Source organism: Amblyraja radiata, chromosome 9 (genome assembly GCF_010909765.2).
Source record: "Amblyraja radiata isolate CabotCenter1 chromosome 9, sAmbRad1.1.pri, whole genome shotgun sequence".
NCBI classification, from domain to species: Eukaryota; Metazoa; Chordata; class Chondrichthyes; order Rajiformes; family Rajidae; genus Amblyraja; species Amblyraja radiata.
The window spans coordinates 32,226,874-32,239,879 of record NC_045964.1 but is presented as its reverse complement, the minus strand read 5'-3'; the positions used below and the strand labels follow the sequence as shown (position 1 = coordinate 32,239,879).

General features: G+C 40.9%; 1 protein-coding gene across 1 annotated transcript; it reads left to right on the top strand.

Moving 5' to 3' along the window:
* Positions 1-4,740: 4,740 nt before the first annotated feature.
* dtd2 (D-aminoacyl-tRNA deacylase 2) lies at positions 4,741-12,068 on the top strand. Its single transcript, XM_033027015.1, has 3 exons — positions 4,741-4,897; positions 5,110-5,179; positions 8,092-12,068. The coding sequence occupies exons 1-3, from the start codon at positions 4,808-4,810 to the stop codon at positions 8,415-8,417; spliced, it is 486 nt and encodes a 161-aa protein (XP_032882906.1). The 5' UTR covers positions 4,741-4,807; the 3' UTR covers positions 8,418-12,068.
* The last annotated feature ends 938 nt before the right edge of the window (positions 12,069-13,006 follow it).

Genomic DNA, 13,006 nt, shown 5'->3' with positions numbered 1-13,006 from the left:
AAGCATGGTCTCGACCTGAAGTATCAACCATTTCTCTCTACAGATGCTGCCTGATTCACTGGATTCCTTCAGCATTTTTCCTTAAGCAAAAGGAATTTTAAATGTTGATACCTTACTAACACATCCAAAGTACAAATTCAGGAATTGAAGCTGTCCTTATTGTCTTAAGAGAAGACTACTATTATTGTACAGACTGCCGAATGGCAATAGCTTCTTCCTGCTTTGACTGGAGGATGTAAGAAATTAAATGGAAGTAGATACAGGCCATTTGACCCCTCAGTCATTCAGTAAGATTATTTGATCTTTGAGGTTGGTACCATTTAATCACGCTTGCCCTGTATTCCTTGAATATAGTTAGCAACCAAGCCTCCACATTGCTCATGAGTAAAGAATTGGCAACAGGTGAAAATAGCAAACTCCACACAAGCGGCACACAGGTCTCTGGCGATATGAGGCAGCAGCCCTTGCTGCTGCACTTATAAGTTATCTTATCTCTTCACTCAAAAGCACATGTTTAAATTATTAGTTTTTGTCCCATTTTTTTGTGACTGAGCTGTGCTGAATTTAGACTTCTGTATGATCAGTTTCGTACTTTTCCATCAACATCCAGTGATTGTTGTTCAGATGTTTCCATCTTTCCAGTGCTCAATCGTTTGTTCTGCCAATTTTATTTTACTAATGATTTGTTTTGTCAACCGTCCCTTGTTATAATACTCTAGTTTTGAAAATCATATCCTCGTACTGTGCTTTTGCAGATGTAATTAATGTTTTGCTTCTGGTTATCTACATGTCTATCTGAAAGTCATCAACTGTGGTAGTTGTTTAAACAATGTATTGATGTGTTGCTCTTTAACAATAATAATCAAATGACTAAGGTTATATAAGAAACATTATTTTTAAAGGACACAAAAGGTCCCGACCCGATGCATCATCTATCCTTGTTCTCCAGAGATAATGCCTGACCTGCTGAATTACTCCAGCACTTTATGTCCTTATTTTATAAATCAGCATCTGCAATTCCTTGTTTCTACATTTTGACTGCTGCATTGTGAAATCTCCTCGGGGTATGCTTACTTTGAATAAGTTCTCCGATACCCTCTCTCACTGCTCCCCCTCTCATTCCTGCTACTCTCTTTTTTGTTAACCAGCATATAGCTCCTTGTTTCAGCATTCCTTTAGGCTTGTCTATGTGCAATATTAACACAGTTTCTTACAAATTATCACTATATTGGCAAGCCTCTCTGTAGACACCAACTTGTTTCTAATTGGCTCTACAGTGCTGTAACAATATTAGTGAAAAACATTTTAATTGTTGGACTCCAGTAAGTCTTCAGGAAATAATTATGCAATTATTTTGTTGTTGCACTTGATTTACAGAATCTTAGGACTTCACTAAGGATGGTGAGACTGAACATTCTTGCTTTGATATGACCAAACATGTGGATAAAGACCAAAATATAAGATGATATAAGATCTTTTGTCCACGATAGATCAAATTTCAATGCCATTTTGTAAATTTATCTCCAGCATTTATTGAAGCCATAAATATCTTCACCAATAAAAAAAATAGCTACATTTATTCAATACCCCAAACGTAATAAATAGTGAAAAGCTAAAGTTTACTTGTAGAAAATATATTTTAAATATTACAGTATTTACATGTTATATTTCATGCACAGTAGAGATTTTATAACACAAAGTTATTAGTAATTACGTTGGAGCCCTAAATGGCTTTTGTGTTACTGAAGAACTCGCACGTCATGGCTGTTGACATATTGCTTGGCCTCCTACACTCTTTCACCATCTGTATGTTAAGCTCTATTTTCTGCTGCATCTCTGACTGGTGCTTTCCCCTTGAAACTTAAACTTCCAAACCAGAATGGCCTCGTGTTTTCAATTAATTTGAGGGGTAGATAGGGTAGAAAGTCAGAACCTTTTTTCTCCACGGTGGAAGTGGCCAACTCTGAAGGGCATAACTGTAAGGTTAGAGGGGGAAAGTTTAATGGAGATGTGCAGGGCAAGTTTTTTTTTACACATTGGTGGGGGGGGGGGGGCCCAGGAATACACTGCCAAGGGTGGTGGTAGAGGCAGATACCATAGTGGTGTTTAAGAGGTTTTTAGATAGGCACATAGAAATGTAGGGAATAGAGGGATATACAATACAATACAATTCAATTTATTGTCATTTGGACCCCTTGAGGTCCAAACGAAATGTCGTTTCTGCAACCATACATTACAAAACAAAAAGACCCGAGACACAACACAGTTTACACAAACATCCATCACATTGCTGTGATGGAAGGCAGCCCCCGGCTGGCGATGGCGATTGTCCCGCGGCCATTAAAGCCACGCCAGGTGATGCAAGGTCGTGCACCGGGTCTTGGTGTTAGAGCCCCCGGCGCGCGCTCGCAGAGTCCCGCGGCCATTCCAAGCCGCACGGGGCGATGGTGTAAGGCCCTGCTCAGGTGCTCTTCAACCCCGCAACTCGGGCGGGAGAAGTCGCCGTAGCAGAAGCCCCGAAAAGCGGTCCCCCAGCAGGGATCCGCGGGCTCCCGGTGCCGCCGTCCGCCAAACCTGCAGTTGCAGCCTTCGAACCTCCGTAGGTCGGGTGGCAGCAGCGCTCCACCACCGCTCCACCCGCTCCGGATTCGGCCAGCCCCGTGACGGTGAGTAGTCGGCAGCTCCACAACTGGAGCCCCAGGTCGTTCCTGTTGGAGGCCGCTCCACGTTGCAGCCCCAACGACAACGGAGACCTGACAAAGAAAAGGTCGGGTCTCCCGTGCAGGGGAAAGATTTTAAAGTTACCCCACCCCCCACACACATACCCCAACAAAAAAACAAAACAAAAACTACATAAAAACGAGACAAAAAATAATAAAACACAGACGGACTGCAGAGACCGCTGCTGACGAGAGTCGCGCCGTCCACCGAAGGATCATGTGCAGCCACCTGAGATCAATTTAACTTTGCATCATGTTGGGCACACGTTGTGGGCCAAAGGGCTCATTCCTGGGCTGTACAGTTCTAATTAACCTGTCTATCTGCAGTCCATTTTCATCAAACCAGATTTGGATGTCAACTATAGGAGACTGGGGAAAGCTGGAAACTGTGGTCACTTTACAGCATCTTTCGGTTGGAAATTGACAAATTGTTTGTCAGGTGATGAGAAGAGTCCAACCTTGTGGACTAAAGAGCTTTGACATTGACCTTCCTGATACAAGACTTTCATTGATGCTTAAAGTAGAGATAATAAATATATTGGGCAGTGGTCAGCCCAGCAGTGGTGGGTGCCTGTTGTGGAATGTATGATGCAGACATCTTGATCTGTCACTTGAATTATAATAAAATAGAGCAGGTGTTGCACAACTTGAATGAGAGTTGTTGATCTGTTGTGTTGCTCACTCCGACAAAATTATATCTTGATAATGACAGGGTTGTGTTCCAACTATTTCATCAATGGAAAAACCTTGCTGGAGTTAGCCTTCTTTGCTCATTTCTTGCCAGAGATTCACATCCCTCCCCTGCCACTCCCCCCTCCTGCTGGTGTTGTAATAATGTTGGGGGATCAGTTTCTCTTCCTTTGGATCGTGGATAAGGATATTTGAAGGTTGTGGCTGAAGTAATGAGCTTCAGCTGAAGCTTCATGGTTTTTAGTTGAGTTGTGAAAAGGGCTTTTGAAGGTCAAGGCCTCACATCTGCCACAACATTTATGTTTGCTGTCTACCTTTGTGCTTCAGAGAAGTGGGGCATTTACAGATGCCATCTTGGGGTAAAAATACCCTCAATGTTTCTATCCAAAACCCTCAATTGATTAGTGAATCAATATAATTAGTGTCTGCTGAGTACTATGTAAACATATATGTTGTGTTGCTGCAAGAACGAATTTCATTGTTTCGGTTTGGGACTTGCAACAATAACATTCTTGACTCATTGTCCTCTTTCAGGTCAACACCCCATATAGTGTGGACCAAGTCATTACTAAGTCTGCTTTTCAATAAATTTCAAACATGTTTTACCAAGTGCAAAATAAAGGCTTGAAGTACATGAGGTTGATGAAATATTACTTTAAAAACCATCTTATTTTGTAAGATCTGAGTTAATTATAATGACCACATAAAATTATTAGCCCAAAAACTATTAAGGAGACCTTTGACCTATCTTTAATCGGACTGCAGTGTTCTATCTTGTACTAAATGTATCTACTCTTCATCTGCACCGTGATCCGTTCATTCATAGTCTCCTTTAACAGAATAGCACGCAAACAAAAGCTTTTCACGGTATCTCGGTACGCATGCCATCAATAAACTAAAAAAAATATGGCTTTTATTCAAAATGTCATTTGAATCTGCCTTATGCCTCATAACCGTATTTTCTGGGATTGTGTTGAATTGTACATAGCTTGGCTTCATATTTCCCCGGGATGCTGCTTACCCGCTGATCTAGCGCGTTGTGTCTTTTTTATAAACCGACAGCTGCAGTTCCTTGTTTCTAATTGACTTCTTAGTTCCCTGATTCCTCCACAGTGAACATACGATGGAGGTAAAAAACAAGATTTCTTAACTTTGCAGTCTGGGCAGGAGAGCTTTCTAAAGCACGTCATGTAATTGAATACGTCCGATTCCAAGGCAAGCAAGCTTTGAGAACGCGGAGATCTAGAAATCAAAGATACTAGTATCTTTGCTAGAAATCCCCAAATCCCGGTGAGATTTGGTTTTGCTCCTCTAGTATCTTTGGTTTTGCTACATCTCCTGTTTCCGGAGGAAGTTGCATTTGTAGCCCTATCTTTGGCCCTTACCCTTTGACTTCAATGGCGGCTCGTGTGGTGTTGCAGCAATGTCTTTCGGCTCGGCTGCAGGTGAAGCCGGCAGAAGAAGGCACAGCGGCTGAATACGTTCAGGTTCTTGGCGTTGATGGCTGGGATTGCTTTTCCTTACAGCTGGGCGCACTGTTGCTCTTGATTTCTCGTGGAGTGGGAAATGAGACATCGTGTCGGAGTATTCGCCCTCCTCTGGGCCGTCGGTTGTACCCGTATTTCACCTTTCATTTGAAGTTCATTTGTGAAGGAAGAATTTATATCATATTTTGAATAGTTATTTCCCTATTTTACAGATAGAAAGGGGGACGTTGATCTACGTTTGTTTTTTTAAAGGTGCAACCGTAGACCTAATCCCCAAAATGTGTGAGTACACGGTATATTAATGATACATATTTGCAGCTTTGAATGAGTTGGGTACATTTGCAATAATGATAGTCCCACCAGCCCAGGTTAGGCCCATGTCTCTCTAAAACTTTCATATCCATGTAGCTGCCCAAATGTCTTTTAAATGTTATCGTACCTCACTCAACTATTTCCTCTGGCAGTTTGTAACGTATACCCACCAGCCTCTGTGTGGAAAGGTTGCCCCTCAGGTACTTCCAAAACCTTTCCTCTTTCACCTGAAACCTACGCCCTCTAGTTCCTGATTCCCCTACTCTGGGGGGAAAAAATGTGTGCTTTCTCCCTATTAATTCCCCTCATGATCTTACTTACCTAGAAAAGATCACCTTTAAGCCTCCTGTGCCGAAAATAATATATTTCTAGTTGCCCAAGCTCTCCCAATAGCTCAGGTCCTGAACTCCAGACAAATGCTCATGAATCATCTCTGCACTCTTTCCAGTTGAATGGCAAATTTCCTAGAGCAGAAATTGAACCAAAATCAAACACACTATTCCAAGTGGAATCTCACCAATGTCTTGCACAACAGAAACGTAATGTCCTAACTTCTCTACTCTGTTCCCTGATTGATGAAGCCCAGTGTGCTCATAGTCTTCTTCACCATCCTATCCAGCTGCGATACCACTTTCAGGAAAGTTTATACAGGCACCTCGCTTTTTACTCATGCTTGATTTACACGTTTTTAGAATAATGGGTCTTAATTGCTACCAAAGTTTTAATTTACCCGCTCATATTTTCGGAATAACCATAAATTTATGTCTGGAAGCGTACTGTCATCTACCAGTCCTTGCCATCATACTGCTGACCAACATATTCCACAAACAAGTACAAATGGTCAGTAGTCCATTTTGTTACGTTACAGCCTTATTCTAAAATGGATTAAATTCTTTTTTTTTAATCATCAATCTACACACAATACCTCATAATATAAAAGTGAAAACGGGTGTTTAGACATTCATTTAAAAGAAATAACTGAAATATCACATTTACATAAGTATTCAGACCCTTTGCTATGACACTCAAAATTGAGCTTCGGTGCATTGATTATCTTTGAGATGTTTCTACAATTTGATTGGAGTCCACAAGTGGTAAATTAAATTGATTGTTCATAATTTGGAAAGGCACACACCTGTCTACATAAGGTCCCGCAGTTGACAGTGCACGTCAGAGCAAAAACCAAGCCATGAAGACAAAGGAATTGTCCTTAGACCTCCCAAGACAGGATTGTGTCGAGACACAAATCTGGGGAATGGCATAAAACAATTTCTGCAGCATTGCAGGTCCCGAAGAGCACAGTGGCCTCCATCATTCTTAAATGGAAGAACTTTGAAACTTCCAGGACTCTTCATCGAGCTGACCGCCCGGCCAAACTGAGCAATCAGGGGAGTAGGGTCTTGGTCAGGGAGGTGACCAAGAACCTGATGGTCAGTCTGAAACTTCCAGAAGGCAATTACATCTGTAGCACTCCACCAATCAGGCCTTTATGTTAGAGTGGCCAGACGGAAGCCACTCCTCAGTAAAAGGCACATGACAGCCCACTTGGAGTTTGCCAAAAGGCACCTAAACAAGATTCTCTGGTCTGATGAAACCAAGATTGAACTCTTTGGCCTGAATGCCAAGTGTCACGTCTGGAGGAAACCAGGCACTGTTCATCACCTGGCAAATACCATACCTACGGTGAAGCATGGTTGTGGCAGCATCATGCTGTGGGATGTTTTTCAGCAGCAGGAACTGGGAGACTAGTCAGGATCGATGAATGGTGCAAAGTACAGAGAGATCCTTGATGAAAACCTGCTCCAGAGCGTTCAGGATCTCAGACTGGGGCAGAAGTTCACCTTTCAACAGGCCAACGACCCTAAGCACACAGCCAAGACAACGCAGGAGTGGTTTTGTGACAAGTCTGAATGTCCTTGAGTGGCCCAGCCAGAGCCCGGATGAACCCGATTGGATATCTCTGAAGGGACCTGAAAACAGCTGTGCATCGACGCTCCCCATCCAACCTGACAGAGCTTGAGAGGATCTGTAGAGACGAATGGGTGAAATTACCCAAATACAGGTGTGCCAAGCTTGTAGCATCATGCCCAAGAAGACTTGAGGCTATAATTGCTGCCAAAGTTGCCTCAACAAAGTACTGCGTAAAGGGTCTGAATACTTATGCAAATGTTATATTTCAGTTATTTATTTTTAATTACTTTGAAAAAAAATCTAAATCTGTTTTCACTTTTTTATTATTGGGTATTGTATAGATTGATGATAAAAATGAATTGAATCCATTTTAGAATAAGGCTGTAACGTAGAAAGATGTGGAAAAAGTGAAGGGGTCTGAATGAACTGTACTTGTATATCAGTGGCAATGTTAAATCTACAAAATATTATTTATAGCAGCACTGTGGCGCAGCAGTAGAGTTGTGCCTTGCAGCGCCAGAGACCCTGGCTACGGATACTACCTGTATGGAGTTTGTACCTGCTCCCTGTGACGGTGTGGCTAGTGCTAGCAGTGGCGGACTGGGTCTAAAAATATTGGTTGCCAGGAGACAAAGGGGGCCCACTTCATCAGGTGCCCACTTCATCAGGCCCCACATGATATAGGGGACCCACTTCATCAGTGGCCCACTTGCCATCGGGCAAGCTGACACCCTGGCCAGTCCGCCACTGAGTGCTTGTGTACGGGGGTGATCACTGATCGGCGTGGACTTAGTGGGCCGAATGTATCTCTAAAGTCTAAAGCTGACACGGAGTTTAATTGGAAATAATAAATAATTTTTCCAAGTAAATTTGGTTAAACCCAAAAAAATTACAGTTAAGCAGTTTATTTGTATGATGAAATCAAACTGAAAAGTGTTTAGATTTTACCTACAATATTTTCCCTTCTGCAGTTAAATCGTTGCTGAATGTGAGACTCTGTGAGGATAATGAAGGTAATCACGTGTCTGTGCTGGATCTACCGGCTAATGTTCTCATCATACCTCAGGCTACTTTGGGTGGTAAACTCAAGGGACGGGCCATGCAATACCATGACAATATTGGAAAGGAGGATGGCAAAGAGCTTTTTGCACAGTTTGTAGCTCACTGCGAAAAAGAATTGGCCTCGAACAGTAAATGTGCTGAAGTTGGAGTTGTGGTCAAACATGGAACATACGGAAGTCGACAAGTGTTGCAAATCGACACCAATGGCCCATATACACACTTGATTGAATTTTAAATCAATTCTGTCATTTTTAAAATATTATTTAAATGTGGGCACAAGAAACTACAGATGCTGTTTTTTTTTAAAAAGCACAAAGTGCTGGAGTGATTCTTTACATACCTGACCAGTCTGAAGGAGGTCCTGACCCAAAACATTGCCTATCCATGTTTTATAGAAATGCTGCCTGAGCCGCTGAGTTACTCCAACATTTTATGTCATTATTTAAATGTGCGTTATTTTATCTCAACAGTTTATTTTCTTTTTAAGAGCAGCTACTGAGAAATTGATTATCCATAGAATTGTGCACTATCATTCAGGGTGGAAATGGCATTCTGGTGTGTGGATTTAATACCACCCTGTTGAATTTTCCTTTGGCAATTTCTGGAACATGATTGAAATATTTATTTAGAAGTAAGCTTTGCAAGTATTATAAGAGTAACTGCACACCGCCCAGTCACACTCCTACATAATCTGTTTCCTTTGACGAATGATCATACGTGTGGGAAAGTTGATGACATTATTTTTTACGGTACTTCAAGTAGGAAATTAAAGTAAGGGTTTTTTTCTGCACTGTTTCAAAGAGATTTCTTTAAAAAAGATTTTGCTCTGTTCAAAGACAGTGTTGTGGAAAGATTCAATTGCATGAGTCTATAGTTGGGTAAAATAGTGATATTTCATTGCCACCTGCTGAAAAGAAAGTCCCATTCACCTAAGGATGCAGTCTACACATGCATTCTGATCAGATCAGCCACTTCTAATGTCACATCCCCTTTGTGATTATAATGTACATTGGAGATGCCTTGTCATTTCTAAGTGGCGTTGGCTTTTGTTATTTGTGTCTCTAGATCGTTTATGTCCTGAAGGCCTGTTATTCCTAACCACATTCCATATATTTACCACTTAGTTCCTCAAACCTGTCGCTTCTCCCTGCAGAGATGTTTTGAAAGCAAGCCAGTGTTTCCTTTTATCTTCCCCCATGTACTGTCTTTCAGAGGAGGGGCTGCTCATTTCTATTTCTCTTTGTAGACTATCAGTGTCAATATTTCTTGCTCTGTTACCTTGGCTATTCCATAGCCTACGTAGTCTGCAAATGGCAATTAGCTTTTGACCCATGTATCTGTCTTTGTTGCTGTACATGTCCCAGTGCTGACACAAATGCCTCATGGCTATGAGCTTTACTACAAACCCCGCATCATCCTGTGAAGTCTTGACTTCAAGAGAACATTTCAGAGGGCTGTTCCTTATTTGTACTGCTGCACTTGTTAGCTTATCTACACTAAGTCTGATGTGCACAGAAATGTACTTCTCATTTATTTTGTATTTTTACAGAAGTTGCTGGAGATTGCAAAGTTGCAACAAGTTTCTAGAACTTGCAGCAGCTATGGCGGCAGAAGGCAGGTTATGTTTTAACTGGTCTGCTCGAAAGGTTAACTGTTTTTTATTCGTGGCAGATGCTGCCTGATCTACTATTTCCAGCTTCTGCAGTTGTCAATTCTTTGCTTATTTGTTTAAATGTTCTTCCTACAACTGACATTTTAAGTTAATTCATTGCCTGAGATACCTTTTGGAATTGCTGCACAGTTGTACAAACACACATATACACATCTGAAGAAGGGTCCCGACCTGAAACGTATCCTATCCATGTTGTAGAAGGATCCCAAAACAAAGTGTCACCTGTCGTTGTTCTACAGAGATGCTGCCTGTCCCGCTTTGTGTCATTTTTACACGCCTATACAAGTGTATCTGCGTTTTGAATAATGCTTCTTGATAATGATTTCTTTGAATTGTAAGTTCTTATTAAAGGTTCTGCTGTCTTTTTTCACTCATATGAGATTGTTTTGTATGTGGTTTTAAGATACTGGTTACCAGAGTCAGTCAAGTTGAAATCCATTTAGGTTTTGATGTAGAAACAAGGAACTGTAGATGCTGGTTTACAGAAAAGGACAGAAAGTGCTGGAGTAACTCAGCGGGTCATGAAGCATTTCTGGGTCGGGACCCTTTTTCTAACCAGAAGGGCTAACATCTGGAGGAGAGTCCCAATCTATCCATGTAAGTTTTGATGTGTCTGTTTTCCTGGTTCAAGATGGGTAAGTGCATGCACAAAATGGTATTTGGGTTCTTATTTTATACCAGAGGTTTTTCATATTGACGATGGTTTTTCCACGGGTATCCGGAGCTTGCCCAGAATAGGTGTTGGACTACATAGGATTAGGTTTATTACTGTCACTTGTACCAAAAGTTTTGTTTTGCATGTTATCCAAATATATACCATACATAGATACATTGTGTAATGAGGACTGATGCATATTTGCGGCCACCTTTGCAAAATTAGGTCACACGGACATCTGAAGAAGGGTCTCAACCCGAATCATCGCCAATTCCTTCTCTCCATAGATGCTGCCTCACCCACTGAGTTTCTCCAGCATTTTGTGTCTACCTTCGATTTTACCAGCATCTGCAGTTCTTTCTAAATGTTGGTTTCTGTAAGTGCTTGGCATCCAAATCAATAGAAACCAACCTGCAGAGAGACAAGTTCTATAATGTTTATTGACCTCATTATGGAGTTTTATTTGGTATTACTTGTAGAGAAATAACATGGAAACAGACTCTTCTGTCCACCAAGTCCATGCCAACCAACGATCACTAATTCATGCAAGTTTTGTTATCCCACTCTCTCAACTCCATACATGCAAGGGACCATTTACAGTGGCCAACTTGCCTACACACTCACTCCTCTTTGGGTTGTGGGAGAGGAAATCCACATAATGATAGGGAGAACATACACATTTCATAGAGACACACCTGAGGGCAGGATGGAACGGAGGTCTCTGCCTCTATGAGGAAGCCGCTCTACCAGTTGTGCCACTGTGCTGCCCTGAGTTATGAGAAACAGCAATTTGCCAAGTGAACTGCTTAATTGCTTCTATCACATTGTCTTCTGTTCTCACATGAAGTACAGAGCCAGCAAGTTACCCCTGGAAATGCAATTGGAACCCAAAGTTCATGGCTAGTAAGAGATGAGGTTGTTAGACCAATTTAGCTTTAGACCCATGCAAAGTATGCTGCATGAAGTTTCTGCTGGGTATGATTCAATTATTTCAGTCCCTTATCTTGAAAAAACTGCTGAATTGGTGTCTTGAGACTGCAGCCACTGATTCGGGGATATTGATTGTTTCTTTGTAAGACAACCATATACCGGTAGTTATTTATGTTCTCTTACTAATATTTGAGTATTTATAATCGTTCCAAACAAAGGTGACACTTGACATTCCAGCAGATGGGTTGAGATGTGGGAATAGGATTGAAAATAATAAACTAGAATCACTTTTATGAATATTTATTTGGTGATTCTTAGTTTGCAAGTACACTTTATTCAATTTCTAAACTATTAACATAAAGTCACTGCATTAAAAATTAACAGTGACATTATGAATTCAAATCAATGAGATTAATCCAAAGGATGCTTTGCTGGTCTATGTGAATGGAAAAATTAATAAATTGAAAACCAACAATTATAAAGATAAATAGAATTGATGTTCACGATTTCAATATGTGTATCAGTTTCATGTCGGTGCAATGAAAACAATTATTGCCATATTTAATGTTTTGGGTAATGGAAGAAATGTGTAAAGCCAACATTTGAAATAAAATTATACTTGAAATGTTTCTTTTGTGTGCAATTTGTTTTTATATGCTGGACAAGTGATTTAAAAAAAAATCCTCATGAATTTTGAGATTATTCGATTGATATGTTCTGTTTATAGTGGGATGCACAAAGGTATCTGAATAAATGTGCAGATCACTCTTCTCTGCACCCATATCATGATTTATGAGCTGCTTGTACTTTATGGGTCCTTTGTCTGATTTCCACCCCTCACCCATTCCCTGAATTTGGTGAATACAGATGTATGCATCATCTCAACTGTGGGCATATTAAATATTTAATAATGTCAGTTTGAACCAGCAGGGACATTTTTTGCAGGGTACTTAACAATATTTATCACACAATTATTACTGTGATTGTTACTATATTATTTTATGGAATCTTATGCACTGCACAAATTGACTCATCTTTAACAGTAATCTGAGGTATGGGGTCATTAGTGTTATTAGTTCTAACACCACTTGAGGTCCTATGTTTGTGAATGGCATTCTATAAATACAAGTATTTTTACTCGTGGACTTTAAGAATCAATTCCAGCTGTTTGGTTGCTCAGTCGGCGGAGTGTCCTCATCTAGGGAGGGAATAGATCAATTGAGTCTCCAGCTTCTATGTGCAGTCTGGTGACATGAGGGAAAGTAAACATGTCTGGGAACACCTTAAATCTCTGTCCTCTGGTTCTTGATTTTCCCCACTCTGGGTAAAATACTGTGCATTCACCCTATCTATTCCCATTCATGCTCTTATACACCTCTACAAGATAAACCCCTCATCCTTCTGCACTCCAAGGAATAAAATCCCAGTCTGCCCAACCTCTCACTATAGCTCAACCTCTCAAGTCCTGGCAGCATCCTCGCTAATCTCTGCACTCTTTGCAGCTTCACGACATCTTTCCTAAGCTCGGAACTACATAAAATTGCGGGGCATTTTTTGGTTTTGTCTT

Excerpts from the sequence above, each read along its gene's own strand:
- dtd2 (XM_033027015.1), top strand. The coding sequence starts at position 4,808 with ATGGCGGCTCGTGTGGTGTTGCAGCAATGTCTTTCGGCTCGGCTGCAG. Across the intron at positions 4,898-5,109 it reads CAGCGGCTGAATACGTTCAG|ATAGAAAGGGGGACGTTGAT; the intron begins GTTCTTGGCGTT and ends CCTATTTTACAG. Across the intron at positions 5,180-8,091 it reads AGACCTAATCCCCAAAATGT|TTAAATCGTTGCTGAATGTG; the intron begins GTGAGTACACGG and ends TCCCTTCTGCAG.